At 42.5% G+C, this 24,342-nt stretch overlaps 2 protein-coding genes across 2 annotated transcripts; both read right to left on the reverse strand.

The window, feature by feature from the left end:
• Window positions 1–6,057: 6,057 nt before the first annotated feature.
• LOC109033404 (uncharacterized) lies at window positions 6,058–15,242 on the reverse strand. Its single transcript, XM_019046001.2, has 4 exons — window positions 14,978–15,242; window positions 12,762–13,032; window positions 9,852–10,112; window positions 6,058–8,417 (listed from the first exon to the last, which is right to left on the reverse strand). The coding sequence occupies exons 1-4, from the start codon at window positions 15,104–15,106 to the stop codon at window positions 7,996–7,998; spliced, it is 1,083 nt and encodes a 360-aa protein (XP_018901546.2). The 5' UTR covers window positions 15,107–15,242; the 3' UTR covers window positions 6,058–7,995.
• Window positions 15,243–20,848: 5,606 nt separating this feature from the next.
• On the reverse strand, window positions 20,849–24,066 carry LOC109042091 (beta-1,3-galactosyltransferase 1-like). Its single transcript, XM_072305326.1, has 3 exons — window positions 23,749–24,066; window positions 22,794–23,052; window positions 20,849–21,563 (listed from the first exon to the last, which is right to left on the reverse strand). Exons 1-3 carry the CDS (start codon window positions 24,064–24,066, stop codon window positions 20,974–20,976), a joined length of 1,167 nt encoding a protein of 388 aa, XP_072161427.1. The 3' UTR covers window positions 20,849–20,973.
• Between the last annotated feature and the right edge of the window lie 276 nt (window positions 24,067–24,342).

The following is a 24,342-nucleotide window of genomic DNA, read 5'->3' on the forward strand; positions in this document are numbered from 1 at the left end:
GCAACATCTCCATTAGAAGAAAAATATTCATGAGTTTATGAGGAAATTCGCGTTTTAACAAATGAAATTTGGGAACGCCTGAAGGTTCATACGGCGTTTTTCCCCAGCACGGCAGCATTGTCAACGAGGCGGACGGACGGACGGACGGGCGATTTTTCTCCCGATGCCCAGCATCTTGGGGGTCGATGGGGGGTGAAGAAGGGGTCTCGCGGAGGGGGAGGGGGAGGGGGAGGGGGAGGGGGGTGTCCGTCACAGGAGCTCGGACAGAATTTGACGCGGAGGATTTACGAGGCTCTCATATCGCGACGACGACGGGCGCTGGGCCCGGAAGCTCCGGGAAAGGTGAAGCCAAAACTGGCTCATAAATTGCGGAAGAATTTAATCAAATCAGGAGCCGGGGCTTTCTTTCGGGAGCTGACAAGCCCCATTCATTAATCTGTATTTATTCCCGCTTAAGGCGCCGACTTTCAATCTCCATAACCCCCCCCCCCCCCTCACTCCCTCCCCGCGCGCGCGTTGCCAGACGCCCGAAAAATGTACAGGGTGATTCGGGAACCGGTGTCCAGGACCGGGAAATCGGAACCAATGGAGAATTTGCATGCAAATTTTTTATTGATATATCTAAAAGTGCTGAAAGAGCTGATTTCACCGTATTTTTTATAATTTTTTTCTGATATGGGTAATACACTGAAAAAAAATTCTCGGCGTTTTTACCAAGGTCCGTTGGTACCTTTACCATCTCACTTTTTTACCGATTATTGGTAATTTTACCAAGACAGACTGGTAAGCTTACCTAAAAACCGGTATTTTTACTGTGTTTTTCAGGTGAGAATACCAATTTTATTGGTGATCAATTCCCGGTAACTTTGCCATTTTATCTCGGAAATTCTACCACAGTCGATACAAAATATTGGCGTTTCTACCGGGGTCCAGTAAAATTACCGAGAAAGTCAATAATTTTACCGAGATTTCTCAGTAAAATTACCAATTCCATAAATGGTAATTTTACCAAGAAAAAACTGGGATCCAATAGAACCCTGAATTCTTGGTAATTTTAACCTTTTCTTGGTAAATGCACAGAGATTTTTTTTCAGTGTAGTATAAAAATAGATTTAAAAGTGAGAAAATGCACCACCTAGTGACGTCATCGGCCGGCGTTTCCCATATTTAAACACATGTATTTTAGCAGATTCGATCATTTTGTCATATCTTCTCTAATAATTACTCAATTCGTAAACCAAGGGTATCCTCGTGTTCAGTTTACTCAGTAGTTTTTACTTAAACACGAATTCATCAAATTTCAGACACCTGCAAATTATCTATTAGGATTCAGAAGAAAACAAAAATTACGAGGACGGTGAGTACGGAGGAAGAGAGAACGGAGAATAAGGAAGAAAGCAGTAGAAGATGAACGAGTTCATTTTTACGAGGTGTCACAAAGTTGGGGGTCACTTCTGGAAAAATAACATGAAAATATGAAGAAAGGGGGGTAGAAAGAAATTTGAAAGGTAGTAGGAGGAAACAAGAACGTAAAATTTAGAGGATTGGGAGAAAAATAGGGAAAGGAGAATCATGATGGAATGCTACTTAATGGGGGAGAGAGGGGGCAACGCTGGATCTTAAGTGTGTGGTGAAAGAAGAAGAAGTGGTTGAAGAAGGAGAAGAGGAGAAGGAGGAGAAGAATCGGCAAAAAATTAGAAGAACACGAAGAAAAGAAAAAATGAAGAGGAAGAAAAATATAGGAGAGAATGAAAGATAAGGGAGGAAGAAGCAAAGGAAAGCAGGAAAAAACGAGTATTGTACCTCAAAACTTTGGAGAGCAATTCCATAGTCCATTGATCAATTGATAATTTTTGGATTTGAGGAAACTGCTTAGGAATATCCGACCATATTATCTCGCTGTAGTATGTCAGGTATTTCATGCAAAAAATTTAATTGAGAAACACTTCGATATAATTCCGAAAACACATTCCGAGTGAACATTACAGAAAGATTTTGCCATTCGAGACGCACTTTTGAAGCTATTCTAATTTTTTTGAGGGGTCAAATTTGGTGTATAAATACCCGACATACCACAGCGTAGTGTGATGCCCGGGCATTGTTAAGAAATGTGCTAAAATCCAGAAATTATCTATTGATCGATCGGCTATTGAATCGGTCTCCAAGGTAGTGAAAAGCCACCTCCAAAATGGCATTCGTTCCGCTTTTCCTTCTTATTCACCCTATTCCTCTTCTACTTCTCCTCCCCTTTTCTTCTTCTTCATCTCCGCGTCCGTCAACGACATTTGCCCCTCTTTTTCGTCTTCTCCATAATCCTCTCCTTCTGATTCTGCTTCTCCTCCCTATTTTTACTATTTCTCTCTATTCCTCCTTCTCTTTTTTTCTTCTGTTTTCAGTCCCTCTTTTGTCTTTCTTCCCCTCGTCTGTCCCTTTCCTATTTCTCCTCCCTTCTAATGCGTTCTCATCCAGCTTATGTCAGGAGTCCTACAATATGACTCTGTCATCCTAGGTAGAGTCCCTTCATACTGAGAGTCAAGACAACACCCCCTCATGGAGTCACAAACGGGAATAAAGATTACAGAAATTGAACGTTATTTGTAATCTTTGATCGGCCCATTCTCAAATCCCTTTCTCCGTTCCTTCTCTCCTTCCGTTTGTTCCTTGCCGAACCCGTAATTCCCTGGTCCATTCCAGATTACAATCTCTGCAATCGGTGAAAATGTAATTTTTATTCCCGTTTGTGACACTGGGAAGGCCTAAAATACGGGAGCCAATCAGAAATTGATTCACATTGTCTTGACTCTCAGTATGAAGGGACTCTAGATTATCCTGATTTACTCCTTTAATTCCAAAATGGCGAATTTTTCGAGGAACCTGGCAACGTTGACTGGCCCCACGGGGAATTCCGGGGGTCCCGGTCCCCACCCGCGCGGAGCGCGCTCTGCCGGAAGCAGCGGCCACCGCCTGTCACGCGTTCGTTACGGGAGTCCCGCGCGGCGCGAATAAATCAAACCTCGAGTGCACGCTGCCGGCAATGTTGCCACTTTTTATCCTGAAATAAACCCCATTTAATTTGCTTCTTTAGGAAAAACGGCGATTAGCTTCGGGTTTTGGCAACGGTCGTCGCGCGTGTTTTATTAAAAGTTGCGGGCCCGCGCACGAGAGGGTTGTTTTTGGGGAGATGTTGAAGGGGTTGTTGCTCGGCGTGGGGGAGGGGGCCGAGGGAAATTCGGAGAGGAGTGTCCGAGTCCGAAAGGGCTGAAAAAGGTGGAGGAAGAATTAATTATTAGGTTGTTCACAGGGTCGGGGAACTGCGAAAAGTTAAGGGAAACTTTTTTACCCGCAGATGTTCAGGAAAACAGGGAAATTTGGCAGAATTCAAGGAGTTGAGCTGAAAAAGTGTACGTTCTTAAGATCTTTTCTGTATTTTAGTTAAAGATCCTCTCGCCTGCTAGCGCAATTTTGATGACAAATAATTTTTAGAAAAACCATTCGAGGGTTTTAAGGTGAATTTTAAAATTATTGTTGATGGAAACCGTTTCTTTTTTTTAATCAGTGTAGATTTTGTATTTTCAAAAATAAAAAGAAGGAGACGTCCCTAAATTACGTGACGCTTCACTCAGAATCATAGCCCAAGTTTCGAATATTTTGTGGCCAGCACATGTTTCTGGAATTTCACTCGACATTCATGCAATAATTATGGAGAGAAAATAACTTCTCACCAAATATAGGGTATATTCTTAATTTCTAGCAGTACTTCTTACTTCCGCAAATCCACACAAAGGAAAAAATATCGAATGGAGATTTTGATCGGACTAACTTTAATAATGTACACAAATAACAGCCAATAATATATCTCGGAATAATAATATTTGTATGATTCCGCTGTTATACAAAATTTAAGACAATAGTTTCCAAAAATTAAACTGTCATGGTGTCATCTTGTTGAAAATTGGGAAGAAAGAAGATGACGAAAAATACTAATTAGAAGGTGTTTTATCTATAGACCGGAAATTGTAGTTCCATATTATAAAATGCATATCAGTAACACCACTGTTCTTCATTTTCCTGGCGGTCTCATGAGATCTCGATACACGATCAAATTCCCGAACCAATTACCATCAAAGTTTCGGGAGTCATCAGTCTCGAAATCGTTATTTTGCTTAGTTTTAACATGAAAACTTCCTAGAAATGTTTTGTGCGGCAGGAAATGACGAATGGTGACACTCCTTTCTGATCAAAATTTGACGGCTCGACCAATTTTGATCAAAGAGGACTGTTGCATCAGTCATCAACTGGTCTACTTTGATCAGAATTGGTTTGGAATTCGATCGTGTATCCAAACCAGAGACAGGAGTCCTCCACTGGTATCTTCTGGTGGAAGTTTTTACTTTCGGGACTTTAGCATTCTGCTGTTGACTCACCTACATGCTTGATGTTTAACAACGTGTTGGCAGTTTCGTCTTGCAAACAAGCCGAAAATGACCGAAGTTAGGGAAACTTGTTTGACTCATGACGTCGCTCGAAGCTCACCATCCATACCATGTAGGTAGGTCAACAGCCGAAATTAGGGTGATGACTATTGTTTCCTCATAAGTGTGTCCAAAAGGAATGGAAATGTTGCAGATGTGAGGAATTTGCGATTTGACCATTGATTCTTACGTAAAAGTTCGCGAGAAACACGATGGTGCCACTGGTTTTTTCTGAACTCAACTCCCAATCTCAAAAAAAGCTCTCAAGTTGAGGCCAAAATGGAGGGGATATCCCACGCTATCCTGAGAGTCCACCTCTACATCAATACAAACTCTCCATGCAAAGATAGTGAGCAAATACATTGACAGGGCTGCCACCTTATTTGGGGACTCTAAAACTGAAAACACGGCAACCCTGCTAATGCATTTGCTCCCTATCTTTGCATGGAGAGTTTGTCTTGATGTAGAGGTGGACTCTCAGGATAGCGTGGGATATCCCCTCTATTTTGGCCTCAACTTATGAGCTTTTTTTGAGCTTGGGAGATGATTTCAGAAAAAACCAGTGGCTCCAACGTGTTTCTCGCGAACTTCTACAAAAGAATCAATGGTCAAATCGCAAATTCCTCACATCTGCAACATCTCCATTGTCCAGAAGGAATTTTTGAATCCCCGAAAGTAAAAGCTTCTACCTGTCGCCAAGAGGCCAGCGGAAGGTATCTTGTCCCTGATCCACTTCTCTGATGTCTATGGGTTTGGCTGGACGGAATTGGGCGGTGGCAAGGGCCTCGGTGAGAAAGATGTGGTCGTGGCAGGATTGGTATCGTTTACTTGCGAGCCGGGCAATAACTTCTTCCAGGCCCCGTCAGAGAGGCTGAACAGCACGACGGCGTGGATAAACAGGACAAACAGGAAAATTCCCAGCAGCAGTATGCGGTCCGACGTAACCCGCCATCTTCGTTTGCTTCCCAAACACTGATAAACACCTTTTTCCACTAAATTCTCCCTCATGGCCGACTCGGCCCACCTTAATGTCCTATTCCGAACTTGTATCTAACGCTGATCAACCAGATTTAGATTTTGAATACGCAGTTAGGTTTGCAGAAATGTGACAGAAATGCTTGCGTTCTCAGAAACAAGTGTTTGATACTAGAGCGCAGAGGGGTGCTATGTGATTATTATTATTTTTTTTTAAACATGCCAAAACAAATTAAACCAAAGTTACGAAGGTTTAAAGGTCCCAGTTCTAAAAATGTAATTTTACGAGAAAAAAGCTGTTTAAAATAAAGAGTTCGGGGCACTGCGGGGACACTTAAAGGGTTACTGCGAGATAGGAACACTACGCGACGTAAGAAGTTAACAATAAGTTAAAGGAATGAAGAGTATTGAAAATGTCCTATCGGAACCGTTTTTTTTTTTTGTTTTCGTAACTTGAATGCGAGTGACCCACGTAACTTGACCCAAATTAGATGGGGAATAGAGCATGAAAATGGGGAAAAGGAAAAATTCATGTTGGAAAAATTCTACAAACAACTGATAAGAGATACATCTAAACACTGGGTGATAAAATTAGTGTCCTTTGTTGTCAATTCCAAAGTAAGACAATAGAGGTGCAGCCACAGTCTTGCTGTTGCCAATTTCGCCGCATTAAGGAAAACGTCGTATAAATATTCGGACGTCGACCATTGGCGGATCGGGCAAAGTGGCAACATTGTTTTTCGCCATTTACACCTATGGAAATATGGTGATTCTCGGAGGGGGCAAGTGCTCCGACAAAAATCGATTGTTCCATATAGGTTCAAAAACAGAGGGAATCCGGTGTTGTCAAATTCCTGGATCCGCCTCTGATGCAGACAAATTTCACCTATAATACGAATGGTCCGGGACCCTTGTGATTTTTTTCGTATCAATTTTTCAGTGAACTTTTTCGCCGTTTCCTTGAAAACTCGTATTTTGTTGGAAGAAATGTGGCATCGCCTGAAGGTTTATACGGTGGTTTTACTCAGCACGGCAAATTACATAGAAACTTTATTGCGCTCCGTGGGTGAATTGAGTACATTAATAGGGACAGTATGTCCACTTCGGTATCCACCTCTGATTCGCCCAGCCATCTTAGGTTGAATTTGGGTCGAATGGAGCCTTTCTAGGACCCATACATGGTGGAAGCTTTAAGATAATGTAATACAAAATTACTCAAAATGTAGTTTTCTTCGCTTTTTGCAACGAGAAATTTACCCAAATGCACTATTGCGATTTATTTGCTTACATAGTTTTATGGCTAATCGTGTGCAATTTTCGAGAGAAATCATCCTTGTAGTGAGGTTGGCAGCAAGTGCGGTCGGTGATAATTGTCAAATGTCGTCAATGACCCCCCTCCCATCCTCAAAAACCAAAAGAAAGCACTGCCTTTTTTTGGGTCCTAAGCCCCTCCATGGCCCAGTAGTCATACTCTCTCTATCAAGGTACACTGAAAAAAATATTGGTAGAATTTACCATTCCTTCACGCTTTATTTCACACAGCGTCAATTCAGAGTTAATTCTGCCAGAAGAAAGGTAAACGTTACTATGTATATACTGGTACAGGTAACCGTTCCTATGGCAGAATCGACTTAAAGATTGCTAAAATTTACACGGAAAAAAATTAAATGTTGATTTAGCATTACTGTTAAGAAGATGTCCGACAAGTTTCAAGTGCTGATTTTACAATACAAAAATGCTAACATAACATTTTAATTTGTACGTTTCGCAGTGGGCGTAGTTACGTTAGCATTTGTCAAAATGTAAAATCAGCAATTGAAACTTGTCGGACATCTTTTTAACAGTATAAATGCTAAATCAACATTTAATTTCTTTCCGTGCACCATTCCTTCACGCTGTGTGAAATACAGCATGGAGGAATGGTAAATTCTACCAATCTTTTTTTCAGTGTACTCTAGGATGAAAGCATAGAGTACATAGAGTCGTAATGTAAGTGGGAGAGCTGGCGCCACTTTTAAGCATTTTCCATGTCCCGAATTCCGAGACTCCTGTGTGACGCCGGGTCACTTTTTCGATACTTAATCGATTGTTTGCGATACACGGGTACCCGGCCATCCGATGCAACAACAACAACAACAACAACAACAAAGGAGATAGGAATTACCACGTATTCCACACCGCCATTTTGGATCGAAAAAGCGACCCGAACTCGGCGCACACCGGGCTCGGAATTCGTCGAGCAGAACATGGCGCCAGCTCTCCCATTTACATTACGACTCTATGTACTCTATGTTTCTGACCAAAAATTTCACGGATTCAGATCTGATTCCTGAATTTCCGGAATTTTTTAGATTTCCGGATTTCACGGAATTTTCTTTCGTGCGGAAATCAGACACATTTTGGACAAAAATTGCTCAAGTACTTTTTTGGGAACAATCGAGTTGAGCAGAACATGGCGCCAGCTCTCCCACTTACATTACGACTCTATGTACTCTATGGATGAAAGTTAGACCACAGAGTGTTACGAGTCGCGTCTAGAAACATTCTTCTAGAGAAGATCACTGTGCTTGAGGAGTGCCTTCTCGAAGTCGAGGACCTCGTTGGCCATCTCGCGGAAGGTGATGGGGTAGTCCTGGAGGTTGACGTCGTCGAACTCGACCGGGTACTTGGCCTTGCGGTTGATGCTGTGGAGGGCGGCCTGGTGCTTGCGGCGGATGAGGAGGTGGAACGTGAAGTGGTGCTTCCGCCAGGCGGGCCAGTAGCGCTGAAAGAGGTTGCCCTGGAACCTGATGTCGTTCCCGAAGAGCACCTTGACCCGGTGGATGAGGTCCGGGCGCCGCCAGAGCACGGATTTGGTGGGGAGCTCGCCAGCGTTGTAGTACCACTCCTCCCCCTTGTAGTTGCCGTCGTAGGTGTGGAGCCACAGGTCCAGGAAGCGGGCCTGCTTGTGCGCCAGGATTATCTGCGTGCCTGGAATAAGGTAAAGACATAAACATAGAGACTACCACGCGGAAACCCGTGTTGCCTACACCAGCGGGCCGATTGTTGAAACTGATAGACAAAGCTATAGACAAAGACGACAAAAGGGATTTGGAGGGATCCTATTGGTGGAGGCAGGTGTAACATTGGACATATGAGATAGGTAATGGACTAACTAACGGCAACCCATTGAAGACCCGACAGTTAGTCCATAATTTTCTTCCTTAGTCTATAAGAACCAACCATGTCAACCAATAAGATCGCTCCATACTCCCTATGTCTTCTTTGTCCATCGCTTTGTCCATCAGTTTCAATAATCGCCCCGCAGGGTGTCTACAAATCCGGAATTCCCAGAAAGTCCGGAAATAGTACTGATTTTTTAAGGGCGGTCCGGAAGTACTGAAAAGTGCGGAAATTCCGCAAGAAGGTCTGGAATTAGTGTTATGTTTGTCGCAATTTGAGAGAGAATTTCAAATTTTGGAAATTTTTTGAATTGAAGGCACTGAAAAAGCACTGAATTTTTCTGTTGAGGAGGTCCTGAAATTTTGGGAATGTACTGCAAGGGAATGTATTCCAAGAACGTCCGGAAATCGTACTGATTTTTTAAGGGCGGTCCGGAAGTAGTGAAAAAGTGCGGAAATTCCGCAAAAAAGGTCCGGAATTTGTGTTATGTTTGTCGCAATTTGAGAAAGAAATTCAAATTATGAAATTTTTCAAATTGAAGGCACTGAAAAAGTACGAATTTTTCTGTTTAGGAGGTCCTGAAATTTTGGGAATGTACTGCAAGGGGATGTATTCCAAGAAAGTCCGGAAATCGTACTGATTTTTTAAGGGCGCCGAAAGTAGTGAAAAAGTGCGGAAATTCCGCAAAAAAGTCCGGAATTTGTGTTATGTTTGTCGCAATTTGAGAAAGGAATTCAAATTTTTGAAATTTTTCGAATTGAAGGCACTGAAAAAGTACTGAATTTTTCTGTTGAGGAGGTCCTGAAATTTTGGGAATGTACTGCAAGGGAATGTATTCCAAGAAAGTCCGGAAATCGTACTGATTTCTTAAGGGCGGTCCGGAAGTAGTGAAAAAGTGCGGAAATTCCGCAAAAAAGGTCCGGAATTTGTGTTATGTTTGTCGCAATTTGAGAAAGAAATTCAAATTATGAAATTTTTCGAATTGAAGGCACTGAAAAAGTACGAATTTTTCTGTTTAGGAGGTCGTGAAATTTTGGGAATGTACTGAAAAAATACTGTAAAAGTACTGATTTTTAGCCAGCTTGTTTTATAGTAGACACCTTGCTACACCGAAAATTGCATTGGAACCATAGAGTACAAAGAGACGTACTGTGAATGTATTTTCTGTAACTAGACCCGAGCCGCCCTCGCAGGCTAGGTCATGATGCATTTCTGACGGTGAATGAAACCTGCATAATTTACCAAGAAACTGGCCCTCGTCCCAACCGATGGTAAACTCGAATTTGCGAAAGGGGTTGAGGCTGCGAACAACGTATGAGTCGTTATCGAGGAAGATGCCCCCGTACTCCATGAGCACCCGAATTCTGGCGATGTCCCCGCCGTGAAACACCTGCATGTCCTCCGCGATTGGTTGCCCGAAGATCTCAGTAGGCATCACGATGTCCTTCAGGATCAGCTTGTCCGTGAATTCCTTCAGTCTCATCATCCGATCCCAGAATTTACCTGTAATTAATGTGTCGCGTTGAGCAAATCGGCGGCTTTAGGCATGAATAGTTGCTCTAACCAACATACATTCTCATCTTCCGCCTATGTGCAACTATTCGTACCCAAAAGACGCCTTTGGAGTATTATCAAAGAATTGAAAGCGCTTAGTTCCTTGAATCCTCGTAGTACAGCCCGCCGCGCTGTGGGTGAATCGATGAATGCGTGGAGGGTCAAAACGCCTTCAATGCGGTGCGTATGCAACGTGGCCATCCGCAGAGCCCGAATAGTTGTATCGCAGCATTTATAAAATCGTTCTGTATTCGTCGTGTGCGATCCTAACTGAGAGCGTTTTACTTGTTGCTTGTGCGCCTAAATTTAAGTCAAATATTGCCTATTGTACCGATGAGGTAAACTGTTAATTATTTATACATCTGAAAACTGTGTTTCTTAAAATTAAAATTACATGATTTGAATTTTGGTGTAATATTAGAGAGGTTCCAAGTGATTATTGACCTAAAATCAGGCGCGTTAATAACTAGGCCAACCCATAGGCCAATTATTGAAATTAATGGACACAACCAGAGAAGAAGAAGACAAAGAGAAAATGGAGTAATCCTATTGGATGATTAAAGTGATTCCTATAAAATTAATGGGGAAAATGACGGGCTAACCATAGGGGCTCTCGATGGATGCCGTTAGTTATACCCGAGATTGTATACACTTGAACGACGTCATTATAAGATTTTTGAAAACTAATTAGACCAAGACGTGGTATAAACTGCTATTGTTAGAGAAAGTCGTTGTATAAGTACAAACTCTCATGGCATAGCTATCAAGCCGAAAAGTATTAATAATTTAAATGTATATTTATAGAACGTCTTAATTTAAATGGTTTTCAAAATTCTATAAGTGTACTTTGTCCATTGCAACAACCCGCTTCCACCAATTGGATCGCTCCATTATATCTTCGTCTTTTTTGTCTACCGCTTTGTCCATCAATTCCAATAACGCTGAGTGGATTTTCAAGGAGTTAGACATTTTCCAAGGTGTGAATTCGATTGACATCAGTCTGTCGAAAAATAAAAGCGTGAATCAATAAAAAAAATTGACACCGATCTGATTGACAAATTATTCAAAATCGGTGTCGATTTGATTGACATGAATCGATCTAGAAATAAAAACGTGAACCTATCGACGTGCTTCTATTATTGACAGAATTCGATGGATCCACGGGTTTATCGATCGATTCACGGGTTTGTCGATCGATTCACGGGTTTGTCGATCGATTCGCGGGTTAGTCGGTCGATTCACGGATTTGTGAATCGAATCAGTGTCGATCGAATCACATCGAACGGTTTTCGGTTTTATTCTTCAATAGACACCGGTTTTTAGTAATTTGTCAATGAAATCGATGCACGGACTTTTCGATCGATTCAAGGGTTTGTTAATCGATTTACGGGTTGTCGACCGATTCACGGAGTTGTCGATCGATTCACGGGTTCGTCGATCGAATCTTATCGATCGGTTTACGTTTTTATTCTTCAATCGAATCAACACCGGTTTTTTTTAAAAAGCTTGTCCATTGAGTCGGTGTCGACCGGTTAACGGTTTTATTGGGTCAGTAGCGTCGGTCATGGAATTGTGTTTTGATGCTTGACTCTTGTAGATTAAATAAAAATAATACAATCTGTCCAAACCGCAACTTTCTACGTTCAATATTAACCGAGATATCGCCCTTTGAAAAGTCGGGTTTTTTGACGTCATCCACCACGGTAGTGACACCCTTGGTTTTTTCTGTCTTCATCCGGGTTTTACGTTGAATAACAAGTGCTGATGTGCATCACACCGACTGAACTCGAAGTCTTGTAGGCGCTAATATGCGTTTTACGCCAACTGACCGACTGCACTGCTTTTGGCGCAATGCGAGAAGTATTCATGCAGTCTTGTAGGCGCTAGTATGCGGTTCAAGCCGACCGCACTATTTGGCGCAATATGTGAAGTATCCCCACAGTCTTACAAGCGCTAATACGAGTTTAACGCCGGCTACACTGTGTTTACGACTACATCGCAAGGGTATAACACCACCGCGGTGGATGGCGTCAAAAACCCGACTTTTTAAAGGGCGTTATCTCGGTTTATATTTAACGTAGAAAGTTGCGGTTTGGACAGATCTTATCACGTTTAGCTAATCTACAAGACTCAAGCATCAGAACACGATTCTGTAAACCAACACATACATTTTCAATGGATTCATGCGGATTGAATCCATACCAGTGTTCGAAACTCACATTTGAGTTCTAGGAGCCATGAGGCGTATAAAGCTTGATTTTTACGGCCCATTGAAGATTTTTTAGGGGCCAAATTAACTTTTTGCCTATATTACGGCGCATTTAGTGAAAAGTTAGACGCAATATGTTTTAGTTACAAAACTAGTAGCTGTAACTGAAAGAAGATTTCGAAAAATCACCAAATTTAAAAATTAGAATTTTTTTGAGGGGTGGGGGAGACGGGGGCAACTTTTAGGCGCCACGTTGGCGCAGAGCCTTCATTTTTTAGGCGCCAAGACCGATTTCTTAAGCGCATTTGGCGCGTTGGCGCCTGTGAGTTTCGAACACTGATTCATAGCCTCCGGAATGTCTCGGTGTCTCACCATGAAGTTGACGCTACCTTTGAGCTGGACGTTGGAGTGGATGTAGATCTTGTCGGGGTTGTGGTTGCGGAGGCAGGCGAGGAGGCTGACGAACATGAGGAAGCTGACCTCCGGGTTCCTCATCACGATGAAGTGGACGATGTTGGGCACGATGTCTTCGTCGGCCCCGGTTTCGTTGTTGATCAGAGCGAACGGGTTCGGCAGGAACGCCAACCGGTCCAGCACATCCCCCGGCGGACCAGTTCTATTCGTCGGCTCGGATTCCGGCTTCGGGGTCGCTGGTTGAATCTGTCGAATATGAGGGTCGCGTTCCTAGTCATTTTTTTAGAACAGGTTTAAATGGAGATGTTGCATGTGCGAGGAATTTGCGATCTGACTGTTGATTCTTACGTAAAAGTTCGCGAGAAACACGATGGTGCCACTGGTTTTCTCTGAAATCAACTCCCAAGCTCAAAAAAGCTCTCAAGTTGAGGCAAAAGTGGAGGGGATATCCCACGCTACCCTGAGAGTCCACCTCTACATCAAGACAAACTCTCCATGCAAAGATAGGGAGCAAATACATTAGCAGTGATGCCGTGTTTTCAGTTTTAGAGTCCCTAAATAAAGTGCCAGCCCTGTCAATGTATTTGCCTCCTATCTTTGCATGGAAAGTTTGTATTGGTGTAAAGGTGGACTCTCAGGGTAGGGTGGGATATCCCCTCCATTTTGGCCTCAACTAGAGAGCTTTTTTTGAGCTTGGGAGTTGATTTCAGAGAAAACCAGTGGCACCATCGTGATTCTCGCGAACTTTTACGTATGAATCAACAGTCAAATCGCAAATTCCTCACACATGCAACATTTCCATTGTCCAGGGCTTCTACTATCGGGAAAATAGGGAAAACCCGGCACTGAAAAAAAAGTCGCTTGGATCTAGAGTCTAGCCTCTTAAATACATTGACAAGAAAAAAATCTCTTGATTCAATCGGATTTTTGCTTAAATTGGCAACCAAGCCTCTTAATTCAAGCGGATTTCCATTTGATTCAAGAAAAATCTAATTGAATCAAGAATAATTTTTCTTGTAATTGTTTTCAAGAGTCTGGACTCTAGATCCAAGCGACTTTTTTTTCAGTGAGGGAACAGAATTTTGAGGCTAAACTCAGGGAATTTGACGTCAACTTCAGGAATTTTCGCTTTTTCAAAATCCGCGGGTTTCGTCAATAAAAAGTTCCATTTTGCTTGACTCTATCACAGTTTTTTTGCAGTTTTTCAGACGTAGAAACATTAAAAATTATTTGATTACATGAAACAGTCAAAAATTATGATGAAATGTCTGTGAAGCATGATTTTTGAAAGTGTATTTATTTACACATTAATATGATCCAATATTTTTGAGAATGGGATTGTGGGGTATTGATGTTTAATAAGAAATTTAGAAGGCAGGAGAAGCCTTTCTTAGTCGTCAGTTATCAGAGCCCCGGGTTAGTGAGTGTTTTTCACCTCTATGTCGGATGAGTTGTCGTAGAGAATTACTTTATGATGCCATCACTCAGGGAAAATAAAGGGAAAATCCAGGGAATTTGAAAGTTGAAACAAAGTAGAATCCCTGTTTGTCATTTTATCAAAAAAGGCAGGGAATGAGGAAATTTAAGAATTTATTAGTCAACATTAGACGATTCCTAGCGTTGACTTATCACGAATATAACGTTTTCGGTGAATGGAACATAGCAGTGCACACATTTTACAATACATTGTCCTTGGGCGTAACTATATTTTGGCATGAACACCGGAAAATATACAACTATATGATCGGCAGAGTTTATGTCCAGTTATACTCACACGCTAGAGACAGTGGCGTGGCGTACTTTGCGATGTATCGATATTTCCCCATTTGAAGCTGTGATAAATTATCGATTATTAAGGTGTTCGCTGCGGACACCTCGTTAATCGATAATTTTCCATAGGTTTAAATAACAGATCAATCGATATATCGCAAAGCACGCCACGCCACTGGTCAGAGGAGTAACAATCTGTCCAGTGGAGAGGCGTGATTGATCGATCAGCGATATTTCTCCATCTGAAGCTATGGTAAAGAATGGATTATTGAGGTGTTCGTTTTAAACACCCTGTTTATCGATCCTTTTCCATAGGTTTCAATGGCAGATCGAGCGATATATCGCAAAGTAGGCCACGCAACTGAGGCTATCACAAATTGCGTCATATAGCGACAAATAATTTTAGGAGGGAGACCCTTACCCTTTCGATCTGCACCACGTTTGGTCTCTGGACGTACCATCGGACCATAAAGATGAGGATTAGGTTGATTGCGGCAATGTAGAAGAGAGTCAGCAGCACCGAATTCCATTTCCGCCGCGGTATCTTCATGATCGTCTGCCTGAAAAACGGAGACGCACTTTACAATTTTTACTCAATTACGGTCAACGGCGTTGGTCACTAAATCGCATTCTGAAGGTTAACTACGTCTATGGTTTACATGAGATACGCATCGGTGGATCCAGCAAATTGGCAACATTGTCTTTCTTTATTTAAACCTATAGAAATGTATCGATTCTTGGAGGGGCCAGGTGCTCCGACAACAATCGATTATTAAGCATAGGTTTAAATGAAGGAAATCCGGTGTTGCCAAAATTGCTGGATCCCCCTCGGAGATACGGCTGGACACTGTTTTTTGGATGAGAACCTTTGTCGGATAATCAAAGGATTCAAAATCGGCTAAATTTTATAATTTACATTGTAAGAAAGATAGTAGCACGGGGTCATGATGGTGGTCACACATTTTTTTAAGGTTCAAACTTTCCCTTCAAAGAGTGGCACTGGCCTGAAATCAATGTGAAAACTGTGAAAATACAATTTAAGTAGCAAATAAAATAATTATGTCAATCATTTAAAGTTCTTTGCTCGTGCTATCCGCCATTTTTTTCAGCACTGGAAAAAAAACACATTGGATCTAGAGTCCAGACTCTTGAAAACATTGACAAGAAAAAGGACTCTTGATTCAAGCAGATTTCAGCTTAAATCAAACGGAAATCCGCTCAAATTAAGAGGCTTGGGTCTTGATTTAAGCTTAAATCTGATTGAATCAATAGTATTTTTTCTTGTCGATGTTTTAAGAGTCTGGACTCTAGATCCAATGTGTTTTTTTTTCTAGTGAGGTTCAAGGTTGTCCTATAAAGCCCTCAATGCCCGAGACAAAAAAAAAAAAAATGGATTCCTCAGTGTCATTCGCTTCCGCCTCAGGCACTCTACCCTACGAAAGTCCCTCTGGCTCATCTTTTATCATTCCCTCGATAGCGATTACCGGAGCTCAGATCTACTGTCTCTGATTAAGTCATGCTTTGATTGGTCACGATAGCGACCGTGCTTTTTTCGCTGCGTGGCTGGAGGTTAGGTTGTACTTACATAATTGAAGTTCCGAGCGCAGTCCCGGTGCAGGAAACGTTTTCGACTGAGTTATGGATCGGCCCGGTGCAGTTTCCCTCCGTGACTGACTTTTCCGCCTGGATTTTCCTCCAAGGCCGCGCTTCCACAAGTAGCGCGCGACCAGGTAGAATGATTTTAAAATTCCCTCTCGCCACTGATAAAGCGGGTCGCCTCGTTAACGTCCGCGGCAACAAAACGGTTTGAAATGGAGCAGTGGCATGGCGTGAATTGCGATGTATCGATTGTTCTACCATTTAAACCTATGGTAAAGAATCGATTATTAATATGTTCGCTGCGAACACTCTGTTTATCGATCCTTTTCCATAGGTTTAAATGACGTAACAATCGATACATCGCAAAGCACGCCACGCCGCTGAAATGGAGATGTTGTATGTGTTGGGAATTTGCGATTTGACCAGTGATTCTTATGTAAAAGTTCGCGAGAAACACGATGGTGCCTCTGGTTTTCTCTGAAATCAACTCCCAAGCCTAAGAAAAGCCATTAAGTTGAGGCCAAAATGGAGGGGATATCCCACGCTATTCTGAGAGTCCACCTCTACATCAAGACGAACTCTCCATGCAAAGATAGGGAACAAATACATTAGCAGGGTTGCCACTTTATTTGGGGACTCCAAAACTGAAAAAACGGCATTCCTGCCAATGTATTTGCTTCCTATCTTTGTAAGGAGAGTTTGTCTTGATGTAGACGTGGACTCTCAGGGTAGGGTGGGATATCCCCTCCATTTTGGCCTCAACTTGAGAGTTTTTTTGAGCTTGGGAGTTGATTTCAGAGAAGACCAGTGGCACCATCGTGTTTCTCGCGAACTTTTACATAAGAATCAATGGTCAAATCGCAAATCCCTCACACATGCAACATCTCCATTGAACTTTTCGGAATTCTGCTGGAGTGTTTCCAGAGTGTATTGGAGAAAACAAAAAAACACGGGTCTAATGGACTCATCCAAAGATCTCGTACGAATTTTTGAAGCCCGGTCGGAGGAGGTAGCTTGGGAAGTTTCCCTTGTTAGTTTGTTTTCGCGCGGCGTGTTTCACGTCGTGCGCTGCTTGTGGAAGCGTGGCTTTCCTCCGCCGTCACGAACAATCGTATCGCTCACCCTCGTTTCTCGTGGCCTCGACGCGAGATACTCCGTAACAATGAAGTTGGCCGTCTGTCTTCATTAGCACAGCAAAATGCACTTTTTTGGTTTTTATCTGGAACATTATTCTTATTGCCAATTGGACTATATTTTGCACCATTTGTACAACATTTCGTCTCTCTGGCTTAGCCACGAACGCACCTCTCTCCATGAGATAATCAAACACTGGAAAAAAAACACATTGGATCTAGAGTCCAGACTCTTGAAAAACATTGACAAGAAAAAGAACTCTTGATTCCATTTGATTTGAGCTTAAATCAAAAGAAAATCCGCTCAAATTAAGAGGCTTGGTTCTTGATTTAAGCTTAAATCTGATTGAATCGAGAGTATTTTTTCTTGCCGATGTTCTTAAGAGTCTGGACTCTCGATCCAATGTGTTTTTTTTCCCAGTGAAGGCACATATTATATTGTTTCTCTAAATGAGTCAAAAATAGTACTTAGTTCCAAATCGAATCCAATTCTATTGAAAAGGCGGAAGTCCAATTTTTTTAAAAAAAGTTTGTATTGCATTTTTGGACTTTTTTGCATGCACGCACATCTATTGTATACAAATGGCGAAATCAGTCAAATGGATAGATAATTAAGCCCGACCTGACTTATCAAAGCCTGACTTATTTAATCTTCTGGAACTTTTGAGCAACTTCTTCTGTATCCAGAAAAAGTCGTTTTTTTTGACTTTTGCCCTTCTAAAAATAGTCTATTCAATTGCAAAATGTATTGCAAATTTTACAATTTATGGATGATCACATCAACCAGCTATAGCAATGTTAAAAATAAAACTACCATCTTGGTTTCAGAACATTCCATCAACGATTTTTTGTCCGTGCGCCCGTTTGGTCCGGTAGTTTACGTCCACGCGTTAAATAAGAAACAGTGACTTGGTGCAAGTGCTATATTTTAGCCCATTTTTCAAAATCCTGAGTCCCAAAATCCCACATTTCAAAATCCTGAGTTGAAAAACGCTGACTCCGCCAGTTTAAATATTAGAGCCAAACGCAGAGCGGAGCGGCGGCGCGGCATGCTGCCAGGCCGCGCACCGGCGCCTACAAACCTAACAGGGATACTTCACGCATTGCGCAATGCGTGAAGTATCCCTGTTAGGTTTGTAGGAGCCAATGCGCTGGTCGCCTCGCCGCGGCGCTTCAAGCAACTATTTCGCAACAGAGGTGGTGCACAGTATGATACGAAATTGAAGGCTCTCCAACATATTAAGAATGATCGGCATTCTTTAAGAGTACGGAGCTTTCCTCGAAAAATAAATTAAAATACTATGGCACAAAAAGAGAGCGGTAGTCCAAAAACTCACTAAGTTCTAGCATCCGTATTGAGGTTCAGCATAATTTGTGAATTTCATCAGTGAAAAAAAGGGACTCGATTTAGGCAGAAACATTCTTGAGTATGCCGTCAAGAAGATTTTATTTTGAATCGAGAATAAAATAGTCATCAATCCAAATACATGAATAATATAAATATCTGACGTTCACCGCATAATGTAAATTTTGGATTTTTTTTTTCTTAGAAAAAATGAAGTCCCAAAATTCGAAAAAGAATTGACAGAATGAACTTGAAGTCGATCTCAAAATTACTGTAAGTCCACTTTCAGAGTGGTTTGAAAAGCTTTTGATCGGAGATTTTTAATGCATACTCTGATCTTATTACTGTCACGCTTACGGAATACAATTTCCATGTTCGAACTCCTTTACCTCGCTTCATTACCATTTGTCTTCTTTTTTCCATCATATAGATCTGTTCAAACCTCAAGCAGAACTAATTTATTTATTTTCTTTTTTTGTTGCAGGTAAGAACTCTGACCGTGCATCATTCTAAAACTCGCTTTGGCGAGATAGAAATAAATATTGCCACAAGCATTTAGTCTTGCTCCGGAAAAATGTCACGTGAGCATTAGATTTGTGTCAAATTTTTCAGAGCAAAATTTTCACCTCTTAGATAAGTATGGGAAATTTTCTTTCAAAATTTCCAGGTGTACTGGCGATAAGTTTGGAGTGATTTCCTCAGGCAAATTCGAATAAAAAATGTTTGAAGTCTCCAAAATATTTTTATATTGTGGGAGAGAATTTGGCAAAACCTGAATATTCATACATCGTTTCGCCTTAGCGTAGCAGTATTGCCACCGTTTGAAATTTTGCAATGAAATGTATGTACAAAATGGAGATGTTGCATGTGTGAGAAATTTGCGATTTGACTGTTGATTCTTATGTTAAAGTTTACAAGAAACACCATGGGTTCACTGGTTTTAATTGAAATCAACTCCCAAGCTCAAAAAAAGCTCTCAAGTTGATGTCAAAATGGAGGGGATATCCCACCCTACCCTGAAAGTCCACGTCTACATTAAGACAAACTCTCCATGCAAAGATAGGCAAATACATTAGCAGGGTTGCCTTTTTATTTTGGGACTCTAAAACTGAAAATATGGCAGGGTAGGGTGGGATATCCCCTCCATTTTGGCCTCAACTTGAGAGCTTTTTTTGAGCTTGGGAGTTGATTTCAGATAAAACCACTGAACCCATCGTATTTCTTGCGAACTTTTACATAAGAATCAGAGCTTTTTTGAGCTTGGGAGTTGATTTCAGATAAAACCACTGAACCCATCGTATTTCTTGCGAACTTTTACATAAGAATCAACAGTCAAATCGCAAATTCCTCACACATGCAACATCTTAGTTGAGATCATTCATCGTTGGTTCGAAAAAAACCTGACAATTTTAACCTGATGACAGGATGAATCAAATGCCGAGATACGTTTCGGTCTAAAAATAATTTGGAGGATGTAAAGAAGTTTAGAGGGACAAAAAGTCAAAATAATATTTGCACGATGAGAATAGTTTATTTTATGCTGACACGTGCCGAACTCAGGTTTTTGAGTGGCATAAACATCAACCATGTAGGTAAGTCAAAAGTAGAATGCTGAAGCCCCGAAAGTAAAAGCTTCCAGCATGGCCAAGATACTTCACGGAGGAAAAAACTTCGTGCATGGGACCCGAAGTTGAGGTCATATGGATCTCTGAAGTTTTCTGATCACGCATCCGAAAACTTGAGGTCGAGCTGCCGAAGTTCGGGTCAGACATCGAGGCACTTCGGTATGTACCAGAGCACTTCAGATGTATTACTCGAACCTTTCGGTATATATCGAAGGACTTCAGATGTCAGACCCGAACTTCGGCGGCTGGAGCTCAAGTTTTTAGATACGTGATCCGAAAACTTCGGAGATCCATATGACCTCAACTTCGGATCCCACACACGAATTTTTTTTCTCCGTGTAGTGGAGGGTCTCTTGTCTCTGATCGAATCACCTTAAGGTGATTTGATGGACGCCATATTTTGTATCAGAACGGCATGCGATATATCGCATCAATTGGTCCCATTTTTTCAGCTACTCGTTATTTTTCTCCAATTTTGAAATCGCAATTCTGTTGTCAGGAGACTAAAGCACTCACTAACCAATTTTAAAAAAGAAATTCAACGTAATATAGGCGTGGTTTTTTCAGAGAGAAAACATCGCATTCGATACTGATATCGAAACTGCACTCGAATGCGATATTTTCTCTCTAGGAAAAATGGAACCAATTGATGCGATATATCGCATGCCGTTCTGACACAAAATATGGCGTCCATTTAATCACCTTAAGTCAATCCTCAGGGTCGTCTCCCGTACCGACCATACCGACCATACTCCCCTCCATAACAAGTAACCCGGCCCTCGAGATGCCTCTTGTACAGGTCGAACAACTGCGGGGGCGTCTTGGCGACGATCCACATATCGCTCCGGAGCTTGCACGCCTTGTCCTGCAGCTCGAAGGAGGCGTCGACGCCTATCTTGCGCGCCCCGATGGCGGTGGCGATGAACCCGGTGAAGAAGCAGTCCTCGAGGAGGAAGAACGGCGTCGACAGCGCCATCTCGTAGAGGTCCCTCTTGATGTCGCCGGTGATGAGGTAGCCCGGGCCGTGGACGTAGTCGGGTAGGATGGAGGGCGCGTACTCCTGCGGGGAGACGTAGTGCTTGAACCCGGAGTCCCGCGGGGTCTGCCAGCGGAGGAAGAGGCGCCCGAAGATGGCGCGGGTCTCGGCTTTCTTCTCCTGGGTGAGTTCCAGGATCCTCGGCACGTTGACGAAGACGTCGTCGTCCGCCTTGAAGAGGTACCGCGCCTCCGGGCAGAAGGTCGTCGACCATTCCAGCATGGCGGTCGTCTTGAGGGTGAGGTTGGCGTACGTGTCCACGAACCTCCCTGTAAGTAAGTAAGTAAGTAAGTGAGTAAGTAAGAGAGTAAGTAAGGAGGCCGGGCTGACCGGCGAGGCGCCCTCAAGGGGCCAAGGCAACTGGCAACTGCCGTCGTGCACCCCGAAGTTTGACCGTGCTCCTTAACTTCGTGCTATTGACACATCGTGTAACCTCTATACTCTTGCAAGGCCCCGCGGCCGTTTGATAGCCAACGACCTCCCTGTAAGAATCGTTTAACTAAATGATTGATGAGCAGACCGTTGAATGGGACCTCATTTGTAACGTTTATTGTCCAGCTGGCTGATTGCGGAAATTGATAGACAAAGCCATAGACAAAGACGACAAAGTGATATGATGGGTTCCTGTTGGTGGCAGCGGGTAGTTGCAAGGGACAAAGAAGGTAGATAATAGACTAATTAATGGGAATCTACGAGAGCACCTATCGTTAGTCCATCATTTTCTCCCTTAGTCTATAGTAACCAACCATTGCAGTAGGATTGCTCCACGCTCTCTATGTCTTCTTTGTCTACAGCTTTGTCGATAGCTTTGTCTATCAATTTCAATAATCAGCCCGCAGGGTTGTTAAAACCGGTCTGGAAAACCGGGAAAGTGAGAGAATTTTTAACACATCTCCTAATCACTGAGACATATCACTGATCTTCTAACTGTTATTTAACCTGTTAATAGTTTATAACCATTATTGTTTATAGTTATTATTAATTAAAAGTGCACGCAGAACACTGCCGTGGAAAAACGCTGTACGAACCTTCAGGCGTTGCCGAATTTCCTCTCTTAAAACGCGAATTTTCTGGTGAAGTTATGAATATTTTCCTCCCAATTTTTCAGATAATTTCGTTCGCGATTTCACTTGAAGATTCCGAGAATTTAAAGGAAAAATATTCCTAGCTTTCCTCAAAAATAAACGTTTCATCGAAGTAAATCTGGCAACTCTCGAATTTTCATACGGCGTTCTTCCTCAGCACGGCAGAACACCGCTAGCAGTGGCGTGGCGTGCTTTGCAATATATCAATTGATTTGCCATTCAAACCTATGGGCAAAGATCGATAGACAGGATGTTCGCAGCGAACACCTTAATAATCGATTCTTTACCATAGCTTCAAATGGAGAAATATCGATAATCGATCATTCACGCCTCGCCGCTGGCCGCTACATTGCAATTTTAATCATGGTTTTTCTCAATGTAGACACCTTAAAAATGGGAACGAAATACAATTACCAAGAATGATATCTCCGTGGACTTGTTGTTCCTCTTGAATCTTAGAATCAGATGCCGGGTGCCTGCCTCTGCCGATAAGAAAACCCAGACTGATGTCCTTTCGATGTGCGTAGTGACCCCACGTGTGTCTGATGGCCATCCGCTTCCCATAATTTTCCCTCCCGGTTGAAACCAGGATCAGAACCTTTAAGTTGGAGCCCGACTCTGGGCATAGGTCACGGCTCTCGATGTCAAAGCCTTCTACGTAGCGGTCTTTTACCTAAGTGAAATATTTTATGAAGATTATTAGAGATCCAAATTATGGATGCTGAAAATCATCGGTGGGATGGAAAGTGATTTCTCGCGATCCAACAGATTGTCGTCACAGCGCTTCTTATCCGTTTATCACCAGAAATGAGTGGACTGAATTTCGAATGAACTAGATTCACAGTGGTCATCTTATGCCAGGAAACGTTGAAATTTGGGGGTTTCGATTTGAAGAATATTGTGGATCAATTCAGAGAAAAGCAAAACCAATTACAATTGATTAGGCGAGTTATTAAGTTTCATGAACCGCCTTTTTGTCAGGTTCTATTGTTATAAAAAGCTTTTTCTGAAATCAACTCCTAAGCTCAAAAAAAGCTCTCAAGTTGAGGTCCAAGTGGAGGGGATATCCCACGCTATCCTGAGAGTCCACCTCTACATCAAAACAAACTCTCCATGCAAAGATACGAATCAATAGTCAAATTGCAAATTCCTCACACATGCAACATCTCCATTTAACCCTTGTTAAACAATCGATTATTTTTGAAGCACCTAGCCGCTCCAGGAATTGATTCATTTCCATAGGTTTAAATGGAGAAAAAAAAAACAATGTTGCCAATTTGCTAGAACCGCCAATGGGATATTCATAAATGTTCGATAATTGTTTACGTGTCTCTGCAAATGGATTCCGGTAGAAACAGGAGCTCCTTACCAGGTCGTTCTTGAGGTACTTGACGACATCAGGTTTGTTCGGCTGGAAATCCAAAGGGTGAGGGGGCTGCTCTCCCGAAGGCGTTTCGACGGTAGTGTTGCCGGGCCGATAGAGGATGACCTCGGCCTCGGGGTCGTCCTCCCCCCGGACGGGGGCACGGAGGTAGAGGAAACATATGACAGTGAGGGTGACGAGGAGGAGAGCGAGTTTGCCGGGTAGCGTCGTCCAGAACGGAAGGCGCTGTCCGCGTTCCCCGCCCTCGACCAAGAGCCGCTTCTCGTCCTGCGGGGTTTGGCTCAGCGGTGCCTGCAGGAGCATCGGGTTTGGAGCCTATCGCACCTAGGAAAATCAGTGGGGGGGGGGGGGTTGTTAAGTTTGTGAGGCTAAATTTGGGTGAGCTTTTTCGACGAATTTTCGTCACATTTCGTCGTTAACCCACGCGAAAACACCTAACTTCAATGAGGATGTTGCATGTGTGAGCAATTTGCGATTTGACTATTGATTCTTAGGTAAAAGTTCGCGAGAAACACGATGGTGCCCCTGGTTTTCTCTGAAATCAACTCCCAAGCTCAAAAAAGGCTCTCAAATTGAGGC

Source organism: Bemisia tabaci, chromosome 10 (assembly GCF_918797505.1).
Source record: "Bemisia tabaci chromosome 10, PGI_BMITA_v3".
In the NCBI taxonomy this organism is placed as follows: Eukaryota; Metazoa; Arthropoda; class Insecta; order Hemiptera; family Aleyrodidae; genus Bemisia; species Bemisia tabaci.

Coding starts and splice junctions, on each gene's coding strand:
- LOC109033404 (XM_019046001.2), bottom strand. CDS start 15,106: ATGAAGATACCGCGGCGGAAATGGAATTCGGTGCTGCTGACTCTCTTC. Junction 10,113..12,761: donor CTCCAACGTCCAGCTCAAAG/GTAGCGTCAACT, acceptor CATTAATTACAG/GTAAATTCTGGGATCGGATG. Junction 8,418..9,851: donor GGACGAGGGCCAGTTTCTTG/GTAAATTATGCA, acceptor ACCTTATTCCAG/GCACGCAGATAATCCTGGCG.
- LOC109042091 (XM_072305326.1), bottom strand. CDS start 24,066: ATGCTCCTGCAGGCACCGCTGAGCCAAACCCCGCAGGACGAGAAGCGG. Junction 23,053..23,748: donor AGTACCTCAAGAACGACCTG/GTAAGGAGCTCC, acceptor TATTTCACTTAG/GTAAAAGACCGCTACGTAGA. Junction 21,564..22,793: donor CCACGGAGATATCATTCTTG/GTAATTGTATTT, acceptor ACTTACTTACAG/GGAGGTTCGTGGACACGTAC.